The sequence below is a fragment of the Scyliorhinus torazame genome, chromosome 14 (assembly GCF_047496885.1).
Source record: "Scyliorhinus torazame isolate Kashiwa2021f chromosome 14, sScyTor2.1, whole genome shotgun sequence".
In the NCBI taxonomy this organism is placed as follows: Eukaryota; Metazoa; Chordata; class Chondrichthyes; order Carcharhiniformes; family Scyliorhinidae; genus Scyliorhinus; species Scyliorhinus torazame.
Window position 1 is genome coordinate 20297820 of NC_092720.1, and position 15524 is coordinate 20313343.

A 15524-nucleotide genomic window follows, 5' to 3' on the forward strand; every position below is an offset into this window, starting at 1 on the left:
ACTTCGGATCATTCGGGAGGCAGAAGGGGTCATAGATAGCAGCTTCAGGGAATTAGTTACACCAAAGATTGGAGATAGGTGGGTAACTGTAAGAGGGACTGGGAAAAAACCGTCAGTGCAGGGATCCCCTGCGGTCGTTCCCCTGAGAAACAAGTATACCGCTTTGGATACTTGTGGGGGGGACGACTTACCAGGGGTAAGCCATGGGGTACGGGCCTCTGGCACGGAGTCTGTCCCTGTTGCTCAGAAGGGAAGGGGGGAGAGGAGCAGAGCATTAGTAATTGGGGACTCTATAGTCAGGGGCACAGATAGGAGATTTTGTGGGAGCGTGAGAGACTCACGTTTGGTATGTTGCCTCCCAGGTGCAAGGGTACGTGATGTCTCGGATCGTGTTTTCCGGGTCCTTAGGGGGGAGGGGGAGCAGCCCCAAGTCGTGGTCCACATTGGCACCAACGACATAGGTAGGAAAGGGGACAAGGATGTCAGGCAGGCTTTCAGGGAGCTAGGATGGAAGCTCAGAACTAGAACAAACAGAGTTGTTATCTCTGGGTTGTTGCCCGTGCCACGTGATAGTGAGATGAGGAATAGGGAGAGAGAGCATTTAAACACGTGGCTACAGGGATGGTGCAGGCGGGAGGGTTTCAGATTTTTGGATAACTGGGGCTCTTTCTGGGGAAGGTGGGACCTCTACAGACAGGATGGTCTACATCTGAACCTGAGGGGCACAAATATCCTGGGGGGGAGATTTGTTAGTGCTCTTTGGGGGGGTTTAAACTAATGCAGCAGGGGCATGGGAACCTGGATTGTAGTTTTAGGGTAAGGGAGAATGAGAGTATAGAGGTCAGGAGCACAGATTTGACGTCGCAGGAGGGGGCCAGCATTCAGGTAGGTGGTTTGAAGTGTGTCTACTTCAATGCCAGGAGTATACGAAACAAGGTAGGGGAACTGGCAGCGTGGGTTGGTACCTGGGACTTCGATGTTGTGGCCATTTCGGAGACATGGATAGAGCAGGGACAGGAATGGATGTTGCAGGTTCCGGGGTTTAGGTGTTTTAGTAAGCTCAGAGAAGGAGGCAAAAGAGGGGGAGGTGTGGCGCTGCTAGTCAAGAGCAGTATTACGGTGGCGGAGAGGATGCTAGATGGGGACTCTTCTTCCGAGGTAGTATTGGCTGAAGTTAGAAACAGGAAAGGAGAGGTCACCCTGTTGGGAGTTTTTTATAGGCCTCCTAATAGTTCTAGGGATGTAGAGGAAAGGATGGCGAAGATGATTCTGGATATGAGCGAAAGTAACAGGGTAGTTATTATGGGAGACTTTAACTTTCCAAATATTGACTGGAAAAGATATAGTTCGAGTACAATAGATGGGTCGTTTTTTGTACAGTGTGTGCAGGAGGGTTTCCTGAAACAATATGTTGACAGGCCAACAAGAGGCGAGGCCACGTTGGATTTGGTTTTGGGTAATGAACCAGGCCAGGTGTTGGATTTGGAGGTAGGAGAGCACTTTGGGGACAGTGACCACAATTCGGTGACGTTTACGTTAATGATGGAAAGGGATAAGTATACACCGCAGGGCAAGAGTTATAGCTGGGGGAAGGGCAATTATGATGCCATTAGACGTGACTTGGGGGGCATAAGGTGGAGAAGTAGGCTGCAAGTGTTGGGCACACTGGATAAGTGGGGCTTGTTCAAGGATCAGCTACTGCGTGTTCTTGATAAGTATGTACCGGTCAGACAGGGAGGAAGGCGTCGAGCGAGGGAACCGTGGTTTACCAGGGAAGTGGAATCTCTTGTTAAGAGGAAGAAGGAGGCCTATGTGAAGATGAAGTGTGAAGTTTCGGTTGGGGCGATGGATAGTTACAAGGTAGCGAGGAAGGATCTAAAGAGAGAGCTAAGACGAGCAAGGAGGGGACATGAGAAGTATTTGGCAGGAAGGATCAAGGAAAACCCAAAAGCTTTCTATAGGTATGTCAGGAATAAGCGAATGACTAGGGAAAGAGTAGGACCAGTCAAGGACAGGGATGGGAAATTGTGTGTGGAGACTGAAGAGATAGGCGAGATACTAAATGAATATTTTTCGTCAGTATTCACTCAGGAAAAAGATAATGTTGTGGAGGAGAATGCTGAGTCCCAGGCTAATAGAATAGATGGCATTGAGGTACGTAGGGAAGAGGTGTTGGCAATTCTGGACAGGCTGAAAATAGATAAGTCCCCGGGACCTGATGGGATTTATCCTAGGATTCTATGGGAGGCCAGGGAAGAGATTGCTGGACCTTTGGCTTTGATTTTTATGTCATCATTGGCTACAGGAATAGTGCCAGAGGACTGGAGGACAGCAAATGTGGTCCCTTTGTTCAAAAAGGGGAGCAGAGACAACCCCGGCAACTATAGACCGGTGAGCCTCACGTCTGTAGTGGGTAAAGTCTTGGAGGGGATTATAAGGGACAAGATTTATAATCATCTAGATAGGAATGATATGATCAGGGATAGTCAGCATGGCTTTGTGAAGGGTAGGTCATGCCTCACAAACCTTATTGAGTTCTTTGAGAAGGTGACTGAACAGGTAGACGAGGGTAGAGCAGTTGATGTGGTGTATATGGATTTCAGCAAAGCGTTTGATAAGGTTCCCCACGGTAGGCTATTGCAAAAAATACGGAGGCTGGGGATTGAGGGCGATTTAGAGATGTGGATCAGAAATTGGCTAGCTGAAAGAAGACAGAGGGTGGTGGTTGATGGGAAATGTTCAGAATGGAGTACAGTCACAAGTGGAGTACCACAAGGATCTGTTCTGGGGCCGTTGCTGTTTGTCATTTTTATCAATGACCTAGAGGAAGGCACAGAAGGGTGGGTGAGTAAATTTGCAGATGATACTAAAGTCGGTGATGTTGTCGATAGTGTGGAAGGATGTAGCAGGTTACAGAGGGATATAGATAAGCTGCAGAGCTGGGCTGAGAGGTGGCAAATGGAGTTTAATGTAGAGAAGTGTGAGGTGATTCACTTTGGAAGGAATAACAGGAATGCGGAATATTTGGCTAATGGTAAAGTTCTTGAAAGTGTGGATGAGCAGAGGGATCTAGGTGTCCATGTACATAGATCCCTGAAAGTTGCCACCCAGGTTGATAGGGTTGTGAAGAAGGCCTATGGAGTGTTGGCCTTTATTGGTAGAGGGATTGAGTTCCGGAGTCGAGAGGTCATGTTGCAGCTGTACAGAACTCTGGTCCGGCCGCATTTGGAGTATTGCGTACAGTTCTGGTCACCGCATTATAGGAAGGACGTGGAGGCTTTGGAGCGGGTGCAGAATAGATTTACCAGGATGTTGCCTGGTATGGAGGGAAAATCTTATGAGGAAAGGCTGACGGACTTGAGGTTGTTTTCGTTGGAGAGAAGAAGGCTAAGAGGAGACTTAATAGAGGCATACAAAATGATCAGGGGGTTGGATAGGGTGGACAGTGAGAGCCTTCTCCCGCGGATGGATATGGCTGGCACGAGGGGACATAACTTTAAACTGAGGGGTAATAGATATAGGACAGAGGTCAGAGGTAGGTTCTTTACGCAAAGAGTAGTGAGGCCGTGGAATGCCCTACCTGCTACAGTAGTGAACTCGCCAACATTGAGGGCATTTAAAAGTTTATTGGATAAACATATGGATGATAATGGCATAGTGTAGGTTAGATGGCTTTTGTTTCGGTGCAACATCGTGGGCCGAAGGGCCTGTACTGCGCTGTATTGTTCTATGTTCTATGTTCTATGTTCTATGTTCTATGTTCTGCACTGTAAATTCAATGATAATCTATGATTAATCTAGGACAAAGGTTCGGCACAACATCGTGGGCCGAAGGGCCTGTTCTGTGCTGTATTTTCTATGTTCTATGTTCTATGAGCACCATACTGCTACAAACATCATGCCCACGTGGGCAAGCTCTGTACATACCAGCCCTAATCCCCTGTACCAGTCTAACATTGGCTAAAAACGTTTGGGGACACCCTTAACTACAAACCTTTGTGTCGTTTTCAAGGTTGTGATGGATTCCTCCCTCCCCTATCAAACAATAACCCAAAGTAGATACACGCCAGCAAATTATTTAAACTGATGGTCAACTCCCTTTAACACAATCCATTACAAGAGCAAACGTACAGGTGACACACTGGTTTCACCTCCCAATGAAAGTTGCTCCACCAGTTCCACCACATCACAAATTCTTTCCTACCAGTGCATGAAGAAGAGACCTTTCGAGAGAAAGAATTTAAGAGTACTTAATCCCAAAATAGTAACATTACCTCTGGGCAATGAGAGGATCATGCACTTGACGTACTATTTCCAATGACAAAATGACCACAGCCCTGCCTCATTCCACGGCAACTCTCCCATTGTGGGTGGGTTAATTCTATTTTGAGCAGTCCATTTCCTGGGTGTCACTTGAGGAACCTAATCAGGCCCTTCAATTGACCGTTTCTCCCATGACCAGTACGCTTAAATCCAGCAAATGATCAGGAGGATATTCCTGGAGGATCACTTGTGAGGTGTGTGGAGTGCAACTTGACAGTGGCTCGGCTTGCCCATAATTCTTCCCGAGGTCTGTGATCATTATTAGCTTCGTGTTGGCTGTGGGATAAATATTGACCAGGGCACCAGGAAGCACTCCGCTGCCCCTCTCCAAAACCGCGCATTCCACCTGAGGGGGCAGAGAGGGTCACCGCTCCGCAGCTCATCAAAACGAAGGCTCCCATCATCGACAGTGTAGCACTTCCTCATTACTGCACTGGAGTGCCAACATGGGGGTCGTCCTCGTGTCTCTTTACTGGGACTTGAACCCACCACCCCAGAGTCATAGCTGCTGCTTAAACTGTACACACAGCTTCTGTACGTGCACATAACTAGCCCATGGGTTAAAGACATGGAAGCACTCTCAATAGACTGAGCAAGCAACTCCTCCATTTGGGGATCGATCTGAATGCTTTCTGTTAGATGGATCCAAGCCAGATGGTGAAGTATAAAACTAGACAGAGGTCCTTGTCTTGACGGTAGGATTATTCACAGAGTGCAGCATTACATATCACTGCATCCTACATATTAACACCCAGTTTCCCAGCCGTCCCTTTTTATATGTGCTCAATATACTTAGCAATCAATAGCCTCCGGCTGTTTTTCCTTAACCGTATCTCTGCAGTAAACAGCAAGAATTATACACTTGTAATAATATTCCTTGTAATTATAAGGTTGGCTTATACCTTAAGGTAGTTGTTTGATAGGTTTACCACAAAAGGATAAAGTTCCTCACCTTGCTCACAGCTTGCAACGCTTTCTTTGTGCACTCGTTCTCTGGGGATTCTTTCGGCGTTTTCTGGCAAATTGTCTGCAAAGAAAATGTCAGGGTATGACACACGAGTCAGAATGTTCTCTTTCTGAATGACCATGTACTTCAAAAGCCATATCTTACATCAGAAAATCAAACACCAAAGTATCGTCAGGCCATCGTTCATTTGGAACGCTATTCGGGCTCTCAAAAAATGAACCGCGGGCCGGATTCTCCATGCCAGGGACTAAGTGCTGATGCTGGGACTGAATCGCATATGTTCTGCAGGCCCGAAAGCGGCGCCGGTCCCGGAGCGATTCAGGACTAGCACAGGCGCCACGTGTCACTATTGCAATTGCAAAGAACGCTGGCACGTGATTCTGACAAACAGGAACTGCATGACGGCACTCCACTCCCCACACACCTTCATCCCAGCCAGGAAGATGCCAGTGATTGCGCTGGAGCACACCTATCTCGTTGATGGGACGGCTGGGGCCAGATGGTATCTCGGAGGATGACCTACAGAGGCACCATACAACCCGTGACGTTAAATTCACGGTGGGCAGCCAGTGGCATGCGTAGCCGCATGGCTGCCTTGCAGGCGGTGGAAATGGTGGCCCCTGATCCTGCTGTTCTCCCTGGCCCTGGCAGAAGTTACCCCCCCCCACCCCCGGCCAGCGACACAACTGTCAGCACACTATAGCAATGTGTTGAACACTTTTCCAACCCCCCCTCTCTCAATCCCTCAGCAGCGACGGCATCTGGGGCGGGATTCTCCCAGTCCTGGGCCGGGCCGGAGAATCCCCGCGACCAGGCCAGGCTGCCCCGACGCTGGCACGCGATTCTCCACCGAGCGGAGGATCGGCGCCATTGGCACCGGCGTGGTTGACGCGGCCGACTCGCTGATTCTCCGGCCCGAATGGGCCAAACGGCCGCAGTTAAAACACCGAGTCCCGCCAGCGGCGTCCACACCCGCTCGCAGCTGGCACTCTGCATGCAAGGGCCGGGTGGTGGTTTGTGGGGGGGAGGGGAGATGGGCTCCGACCCCGGGGGGGCCTCCGATGTGGCCTGGCCCGCGATCGGGGCCCACCAATCGGCAGGCCGGCGTCTCTGGCTGGGGGCCTCCTTTCCTACGTGCCGGCCCCTGTTGTCCTGCGCCATGTTGCGTGGGGGCCAGCGGGTTGAAGGAGGCCACCGCGCATATGCGTGTTGGCGCCGGCGCCACTGCACATTCGCGGATCCCGCGGCGCACAGTTCGCGCAGGGCACGACCCGCTTCAGCACCGTGCTGGCCCCCTGTAGGGGCCAGAATTACTCCTAATTCTGGAGTTCTGGGCAGCGGCTCGTTCACGCCGTCATAAAACGCATCAGCGTTTCCGACGGCGTGGACACTCTGCCGTGGGATGGGAGAAGCCCGCCCCAGATTCCCAATTTTAAATACCACGGGCGTCATTCTCCGACCCCCTGCCGGGTCGGAGAATGGCCGTTGGCCGCCGTGAATCCCGCCCCCCGCCCTCGCCGAAGTCTCCGGTACCGGAGATTGGGCGGGGGCGGGCATCGGGCCGCGCCGGTTGGGGGGACCCCCCGCTGGATTCTCTGGCCCGGATGGGCCGAAGTCCCGCCCAGAAATTGCCTCTCCCGCCGGCGTAAATCGAACCTGGTATTTACCGGCGGGACCAGGCGGCGTGGGCGGGCTCCGGGGTCCTGGGGGGGGGGGGGCGCGGGGCAATCTGACCCCGGGGGGTGCCCCCACGGTGGCCTGGCCCGCGGTCGGGGCCCACCGATCCGCGGGCGGGCCTGTGCCATGGGGGCACTCTTTCCCTTCCGCCTCCGCCACGGCATCCACCATGGCGGAGGCGGAAGAGACTCTCCCCACTGCGCATGCGCGGGAAACTGACAGCGGCCGCTGACGCTCCCACGCATGCGCCGGGAAACTGACAGCGGCCGCTGACGCTCCCGCGCATGCGCCGCATTTCCGAGCCAGCTGGCGGGGCAACAAACGCCATTTCCGCCAGCTGGCGGGGCGGAAATCCCTCCGGCGTCGGCCTAGCCCCTCAATGTTGGGGCTAGGCCGCCAAAGATGCGGAGCATTCCGCACCTTTGGGCCGGCGCGATGCCCGTCTGATTGGCGCCGTTTTTGGCTGGGGACCACAGAAGTATAGAGTGCCCCCACGGCACAGGCCTGCCTGCAGATCGTTGGGCCCCAATTGCGGGACAGGCCACCGTGGGGGCACCTCCCGGGGCCAGATCCCCCCCCCCCCCCCCCACCGCCGAGGCCGCCCGCGCAGCCAGGTCCGGCCGGCAAGTACCTACACTAATTTACGCCGGCGGGACCGGCCGAAAAATGGGTGGCCACTCGGCCCATCGCGGGCCGGACAATCGCCGGGGGGGGGGGGGTGGGGGGGGGGTGGGTGGGTGGGGGGGGGGGGGGCGCTGCCAGCGGCCGCCGACCGGCAGGGCGCGATTCCCGCCCCCGCCAAATCCCCTGGAGCCGGACAATTCGGTAGCCGGCGGGGGCGGGATTCACGGCGACCCCCCGCGATTCTCCGACCCGGCCCGGTCGGGGGGGGGGTCGGAGAATCCCGTCCTTTATTTTTTCCCCTAAAGAATTCTCAGAATGAGAGCACAATTGTCCATCTCTAACTGCTCTCGAGAAGGTGTTCGTGAGCCATTTTCTTGAATTGCTGCAATATGTGTCATCGTGCTTGCTGAGTAAATGCTTCAGGGAATCAGTGCCATGAGGAAGAGACTCGACAACAATGAGGTTACACATTCGTTCCTCCGATGTTGGTTTGTGTGAGTTCTCATTAGCTCCAGTAGTAGTTGCACCCTCTTTTGCCGTGAGCTTATTCAAGCGAATCAATCCGGAATCATTGTGAAAATGCATTCCTGAGAGTTCGGAGTTGAGGAGGGAAGATGGCTGGGAATAATGGAGAGGTGGAATTCCATGAGCAGGTGGGCCTTGATTCAGGAAAGGAGCAAAAATAAAAAACACCCTGCATTTATGTCGCAACTTTAACACAGTAAAACCTCCCAAGGCACTTCACAGGAGTCTGACCGAGGAAACAGTATTTGTTAGGGAGAGCCATGAGGAGAAACGTCAGATAAGAGGATCGATTGCGGAGGTTGGGTCTGTTCTCCTTGGAGAGAAGATGGACAAGAGGAGATTTGATTGAGTTGTTCAAACTCAGGAGGGGGTTGAACAGAATAGAAGGGAGAAACTGTCCGTAAAAGGACTAAAAACGAGAGGGCAGAGATTTAAAGTGATTTGCAAAAGAAGCAAATGTGATGTGAGGAAAGAGCTTTGTCATAGAACGAGTGGTTTGATCCTGGAATGCACGGCCTGGACGTGTGGTGGAGGCAGGTCCAATCGAGGTGTTCAAGAGGGTATTAGTTGACTAATTTGAATAGAAGCAATGTGCAGGGGTACGGGGAAAAGGCAGGGGAATCGCATAACGCCATGACGCTCGTTTGGAAAGACAATGCAGACACGATGGGCCGAATGGACTGCGCTGTAACAATTCTGTGAAACTAGGCATGTACTCGACAAACTTTTGGTCAAGAAAGATAGGTTTTAAGGTGGGTTTTTCAAGCTGAAAAGTGAGGTGGAGCGGCGGAGATGTTTACAGAGGGAATGCAAAACGTAAGGCCCAGGCAAGTGAAAATCATGGGCGCGATACTTCGCTCCCGCGCCGGTTTTGGAGAATCCCCTGGCGCGCCATTTTTCCCCGCGACACTGGTCCGACGCCCTCCCAAGCGATTCACCCAAGCGGCGAGAACGGCCCCGTCGGGTTCTGCGCCGCGCAGGCCGGAGAATCGTCCGGGACACCCAAAATGGCGATTCTCCACTACACCTGCTATTCTCCGGCCTGGATGGGCCGAGCGGCCTGCCCAAAACGACGGCTTACTGCCGGCGCCATCCACACCTGGTCGCTGCCGGCGGGAACAGCGCGGGAACGCTGGGGGGCGGGGGGGGCGGCCTGTGGGGGGGGGGGCGAGGGGGGTTCTTTCACCCGGGTAGGACTCAAAAGGGGTCTGGCCCGCGATCGGTGCCCACCGATCGGCGGGCCGGCCTCTCTGAAGGAGGACCTCCTTTCCTCCGCGCCCCGCAAGATCCATCCGACATCTTCTTGCGGGGAGGACGGCAACCACGCATGCGCGGGTGACGCCAGTTACGCGGCGCCGGCCGCCTCATTTACGCGGCGCCGCTTTTAGGCGGCGTCAATGCCCGGCGCGCGCTGACACCGCTGCTTTCGCGACACGCTGCCCCGAGTTTCTCGCGGCCCCGATCCTAGCCCATTTTTGGGCCCTGAATCGGTCGAGATCGGGGACGTTTCGCGCCGTCGTGAAACTCGACGGCGGTCATGACGGCGTGGGCACTTAGTCGCAGGAGCGGAAAATCGTGCCCCATATCACCAATGGAGGAGAGATGAAAATTGGGGTGGGAAAGAGACCAGGGGCGGGATTCTCCGTAATCGGCGCGATGTCCGCCGACCGGTGCCAAAAACAGCACGAATCAGACCGGCATTGCGCCGCTCCAAAGGTGCGGAATTCTCCACATCTTGAGGGGCCGAGCCCTTACCTTGAGGGGCTAGGCCCGAGCCGGACTGATTTCCGCCCCGCCAGCTGGCGGGAAAGGCCTTTGGTGCCCTGCCAACCGGCGCGGAAATGACTTCGCGGGCGGCGCATGCGCGGGAGCGTCAGCCGCCGCTCACGGCATCCCCGCGTATGCGCAGTGGAGGGGGTCTCTTCCGCCTCCGCTATAGTGGAGACCATGGCGAAGGCGGAAGGAAAAGAGTGCCCCCACGGCACACGCCCGCCTGCGGATCGGTGGGCCCCGATCGCGGGCCAGGCCACCATGGGGGCACCCCCCCGGGGCCAGATCGCACTGCGCCCCCCCCCCCCCAGGACCCCGGAGCCCGCCCATGCCGCCTTGTCCCGCCGTCCCAAAGGTGGTTCAATCCACGCCGGCTGGCGTGGGTTGACAGTGCCGGGACTTCGGCCCATCGCGGACCGGAGAATCGCCGGGGGATTCCCGCCGACCGGCGCGATTCCCGTCCCCGCCGAATCACCGGTGCCGGAGAATTCGCGACACGGCGGGGGCAGGATTCACGCCGGCCCCCCGCGATTCTCCGACCTGGTGGGGGGGTCGGAGAATCGCGCCCTAGAGCTGGAGGAGATCTGTGATAGTTTCATGGCTGGAGGACAAAAGGGTGAGATGACTAGAAATCGAGGATTACGATTTTAAAATCAAGGTGTTGCTTATCCGGAAGCCAATGTGGGCCAGAGGGTACACGGGTGATGGGTGAACGTGGGTAACGCGGGTAGATAAGGGCAGCAGAATTTTGATGGAGCTCAGGTCTAATGGAGGGTGGAAGATGGCCACAATGGGGGAAACCCCATTGGTCGGCTGCCAGATCGGAGGATCCCGCTGCTTGTTGAAAACGGGGCTGGCGGGACGGAGAATCCCGCCCGGGATTCCCGAGCAGGATTGCAAGAAATCCCAAGAGCCCCTCGCACATCTGCTGTCAGCGTGAAGGCAGGCAGTGAGGGGAGGGGGGTTACTTGACAGAGGGATAAAACATCACACTGAAGGAGTTGGTGGGTATCCTGGCCCAAACATAAATCAAACCCTGAGGAGATGTTCCACTTCCCCGAAATATTCAGTCAGCTGATTTCTGTCTGTCTTTGAAAGCATTTCCAGGAACAGGAGGGCACTACTCAGCTTCTCCAGGCTGGGAGTACATCCTGCCTGATCTGTCTCTGAACTACATTTGATTCCATAAACTTGCCCAACAAAAATCCCTTCCAGACTTCCGCTACATTTTGTGATGTTTCCTGAGGTCACCTCTGATCTTTAAAGTTTAAGATTTTGCCCCATTATTTTTACAGAGATCTTCAAGTATTTTGCATGGTGAGACAAGACGATACAGAACCACAGCCTGTTATCAGCCACCCGCGCCCCACATCCCTTCCCCGTAGATTTTCCGTTCAATTAAGGCAGAGAATATTTCAGTCGCTCCTTACGTCCATCAGAAGAGGAAGCCTTGTGACTCTCTGCATCGGGAGGATAAGAAATGAGATCATGGGCAGGTTTCGGCACTCCGGGTGGGCTTCAATCCTGGTCAGAATTTCTTTGAAGCTCGGATTCGTATTTCTGGAGAAGGGGGGGGGGGGAAGGATAGAAAAGAAAAATTACTGGAATGGAGGGCTCAGTGGGGCAACGGACATGAAAACACACCTCAAACTGAAAGTAGAGCTCAGCGCTTTTTAATAATCAAGCAGTTACCCGTAAGGCCTGAGTTCCTGCTCTCCCGTGGAGTGTGATAGTGGCCATCAGTCCACCCCCCCACCCCCCCCCCCCCCCCCCCCCCCCCACCCCCACCCCGAGTTCCACCACTCCGATGAGGCCGCATCTCACTGCCAACACACGGGACTGGGATGCACGGCAAGTGAGCCGAGGGCCCTTTGGTCCCAGAGGACGCCCACCAGGGGCATCGAAGGCAGTGAGGGGAGGGGACGCAGTAAGCAGCTGGCTGCCTCCGGCTCAGATGTGCGTCCTGGGGACACACCTGGACGTAATGGTGGACAAAGCACATCGAGGTTCACTGAAGGTACTGGGGAGGAGAGGGGGGAGGGGATAGGTAGGGGGTGAAGGGCTGTGGTGGGAGAAGGGGACTGGCAGCACCATTGGACGGGTGGGGAATTGTCAAACACAATAAAGACCTTTGTGCACAACCAGTAGGATGCCTCTATCACCTTCTTCCGCAATGCGGGCCAACCCCCGGTTGTCCCAAACAACGTACCCCAGCCTCCCACGGTGGCCAATCCTGTGGAGGGTCGGCCATCCCTAGCCGAGGATCCCCCTCCCCCACTGACCACTGGGGTGGCAAGCCCAGCCCCCCTGGGCTCTTTGCCTGTAAGCAAAGATGGCTACCCACCTCCTCAGCTCCCCACAGAAGCCCTTCCACCAGGTTCACATTCTTCAAAAGGAGTGCTAATCGGCGCCAGTGTGAGCACTTTCTGGGGAGGCCGATGAATGACGGGAGGCCGTTTGATACAGGGTTGCTCTCGTTAATTGTATCGAAATGGGACTTAAGTGGTGATAATTGGTTTCTCGCCACACTACGGCAAGATCTCGATTTCGCCTACGGGAGCGGGACGGTTGCCTGGCAAACTGTTTGGCGCGTGGCGCGGTTCTCGTTTTTGGCCTCTCCCGCTATACACCGGCCTCGTTTCGCTTGAGCGATAGCGTAACAAGGCCAGTGAATCACACTTAGTCCTTTTATGGAGCTTGGAGAGATTCCCGCTGCATCCTCCCACATTTGGAATTTTTTTGGGAGTGGGGAGCTAACGATGCCGGCAAGACTGGCTCCTTAGAGATTGGGGCGCCATTTTGAAAAGATCTCAAGATCTCAAAGTTAAGTTGAAGGCCATCCACACCCCACCCACGGACATCACAGCCCCCCACCCCCAACCCTTGACACGGGAGGAGCAACCACCCCCCCATCATTAAATATCCACATCAACTCCCCACACCAGGGAGGCATGAGGGTGAACCACCATCCCTCGAACCCCGCCAAATCTATCCTCGCCGCCATCGGCTCCCCCCCCCTCCAAGTGAACGATACCCCGCTATAGGATATCCCAACAGAATCAAACTCCCTCAATTCAATCCCAACAGAACCAAACTTCCTCAACTCAATCCCAACAGAACCAAACTCCCTCACTCAATCCCAACAGAACCAAGCATCCTCAACTCAATCCCAACAGAACCAAACTTCCTCATCTCAGTCCCAACAGAACCAAGCATCCTCAACTTAATCCCAACAGAACCAAACTTCCTCATCTCAGTCCCAACAGAACCAAACTCCCTCACTCAATCCCAACAGAACCACACTCCCTCACTCAATCCCAACAAAACCAAGCATCCTCAACTCAATCCCAACAGAACCACACTTCCTCATCTCAGTCCCAACAGAACCAAACTCCCTCAATTTACTCCCAACAGAATTAAACTCCCTCAACTCAATGAACCAAACTCTGTCAATTTAATCAAACTTCCACAATCCCAACAGAACCAAACTTCATCAACATAATCCCAAGAAAATCAAACTCCCTCAACTCAAATTCTTATTTTTTTAATGATTTAGAGTACCCAATAATTTTTTCCATTTAAGGGACAATTTAGCGTGGCCAATCCACCGACCCTGCACATTGTTGGGTTGTGGGGGCGAAACCCGGAGAGAATGTGCAAACACCACACTGCCATGAGGCAGTAGTGCTAACCACTGCGCCACTGTGCTGCCCCCTCAACTCAAATTCAACAGAATCAAACTTATGCAAATCAATCCCAACAGAATCAAACTCCCCCAACTTAATCCCAGCAGAATCAAACTCCCTCAACTCAAATTCAACAATCAAACTCATGCAAATTAATCCCAACAGAATCAAACTCCCACAACTCAATCCCAGCAGAATCAAACTCCCTCAGATCAAACCCAACAGGATCAAACTCCTCCAACTCAATCCCAGCAGAATCAAACTCCACCAACTCAATCCCAGCAGAATCAAACTCCCTCAGATCAATCCCAACAGAAACAAACTCCCCCAACTCAATCCCAGCAGAATTAAACTCCCCCACCTCAATCCCAGCAGAATCAAACTCCCTCAGACAAATCCCAACAGAAACAAATTCCCCCTGCTCATTCCCAGCAGAATCAAACTCCCCCACTCAATCCCAGCAGAATCAAACACCCTCAATTCAAATTCAACAGAATCAAACTCAAACTCAATCACAACATAATCAAACTCTCTCAACTCAATCCCAACGGAATCAAACTCCCTCAATTCAAATTCAACAGAATCAAACACCCTCAAATCAATCCCAACAGAATCAAACTCCCTCAAATCAATCCCAACAGAATCAAACTCCCTCAGCTCAATCCCAACAGAATCAAACTCCCTCAATTCAAATTCAACAGAATCAAACTCCCTTAACTCAATCACAACAGAATCAAACTCCCTCAAATCAATCCCAACAGAATCAATCTCCCTCAAATCAATCCCAACAAAATCAAACTCCCTCAACTCAATCCCAACAGAATCAAACTCCCTCAAATCAATCCCAACAGAATCAAACTCCCTCAACTCAATCTCAACAGAATCAAACTCCCTCAACTCAATCCCAACAGAATCGAACTCCCTCAACTCAATACCAACAGAATCAAACTCCCTCAACTCAATCTCAACAGAATCAAACTCCCTCAACTCAAATAGAACAAAATCCAACTCCCTCAACTCAAATAGAACAAAATCCAACTCCCTCAACTCAATCCCAGCAGAACCAAACTCATGCAATTTAATCCCACAGAATCAAACTCCCTCAACTCAATCCCGGCATAATCAAACTCCCTCAACTCAAATTGAACAAAGTCAAACTCCCTAAACTCAATCCCAACAGAATCAAACTCCCTCAAATCAATCCCAACAGAATCAAACTCCCTCATTTCAAATTCAACAGAATCAAACTCAAACTCAATCACAACATAATCAAATTCTGTCAACTCAATACCAACAGAATCAAACTCCCTCAATTTAAATTCAACAGAATCAAACTCCCTCAAATCAATCCCAACAGAATCAAACTTCCTCAAATTAATCCCAACAGAATCAAACTCTTGCAATTTAATCCCAACAGAATCAAACTCCCTCAACTCAATCCCGGCATAATCAAACTCCCTCAACTCAAATTGAACAAAGTCAAACTCCCTAAACTCAATCCCAACAGAATTAACTCCCTCATTTCAAATTCAACAGAATCAAACTCAAACTCAATCACAACATAATCAAATTCTCTCAACTCAATCCCAACAGAATCAAACTCCCTCAATTTAAATTCAACAGAATCAAACTTCCCCAACTCAATCCCAGCATAATCAAACTCCCTCAACTCAAATTGAATAAAATCAAACTCCCTCAACTCAACAGAATCAAACTCCCTCAACTCAATCCCAACAGATTCAAACTCCCTCAACTCAATCCCAGCAGAATCAAACTCCCTCAGATCAATCCCAGCAGAATCAACCTCCCTCAACTCAATCCCAGCAGAATCAAACACCCTCAACTCGATCACAGCAGAATCAAACACCCTCAACTCAATCCCACCATAATCAAACTCCCTCAACTCAATCCCAGCATAATCAAACTCCCTCAACTCAAATTGAATAAAATCA

General features: G+C 52.4%; 1 protein-coding gene across 2 annotated transcripts in view; it reads right to left on the minus strand.

Annotated features, from left to right (window-relative positions):
- The window catches only part of LOC140389567 (rho guanine nucleotide exchange factor 26-like), a 274737-nt gene that overhangs the window by 103434 nt on the left and 155779 nt on the right, over window positions 1–15524 (minus strand). For both annotated transcript variants that reach the window (XM_072473800.1, XM_072473799.1), the window contains exons 8-9: window positions 11317–11446; window positions 5276–5350 (exon numbers count right to left, since the gene is read on the minus strand). In XM_072473800.1, coding sequence (XP_072329901.1) covers window positions 5276–5350; window positions 11317–11446 — 205 coding nt within the window. The remainder of the gene's footprint in view (window positions 1–5275; window positions 5351–11316; window positions 11447–15524) is intronic.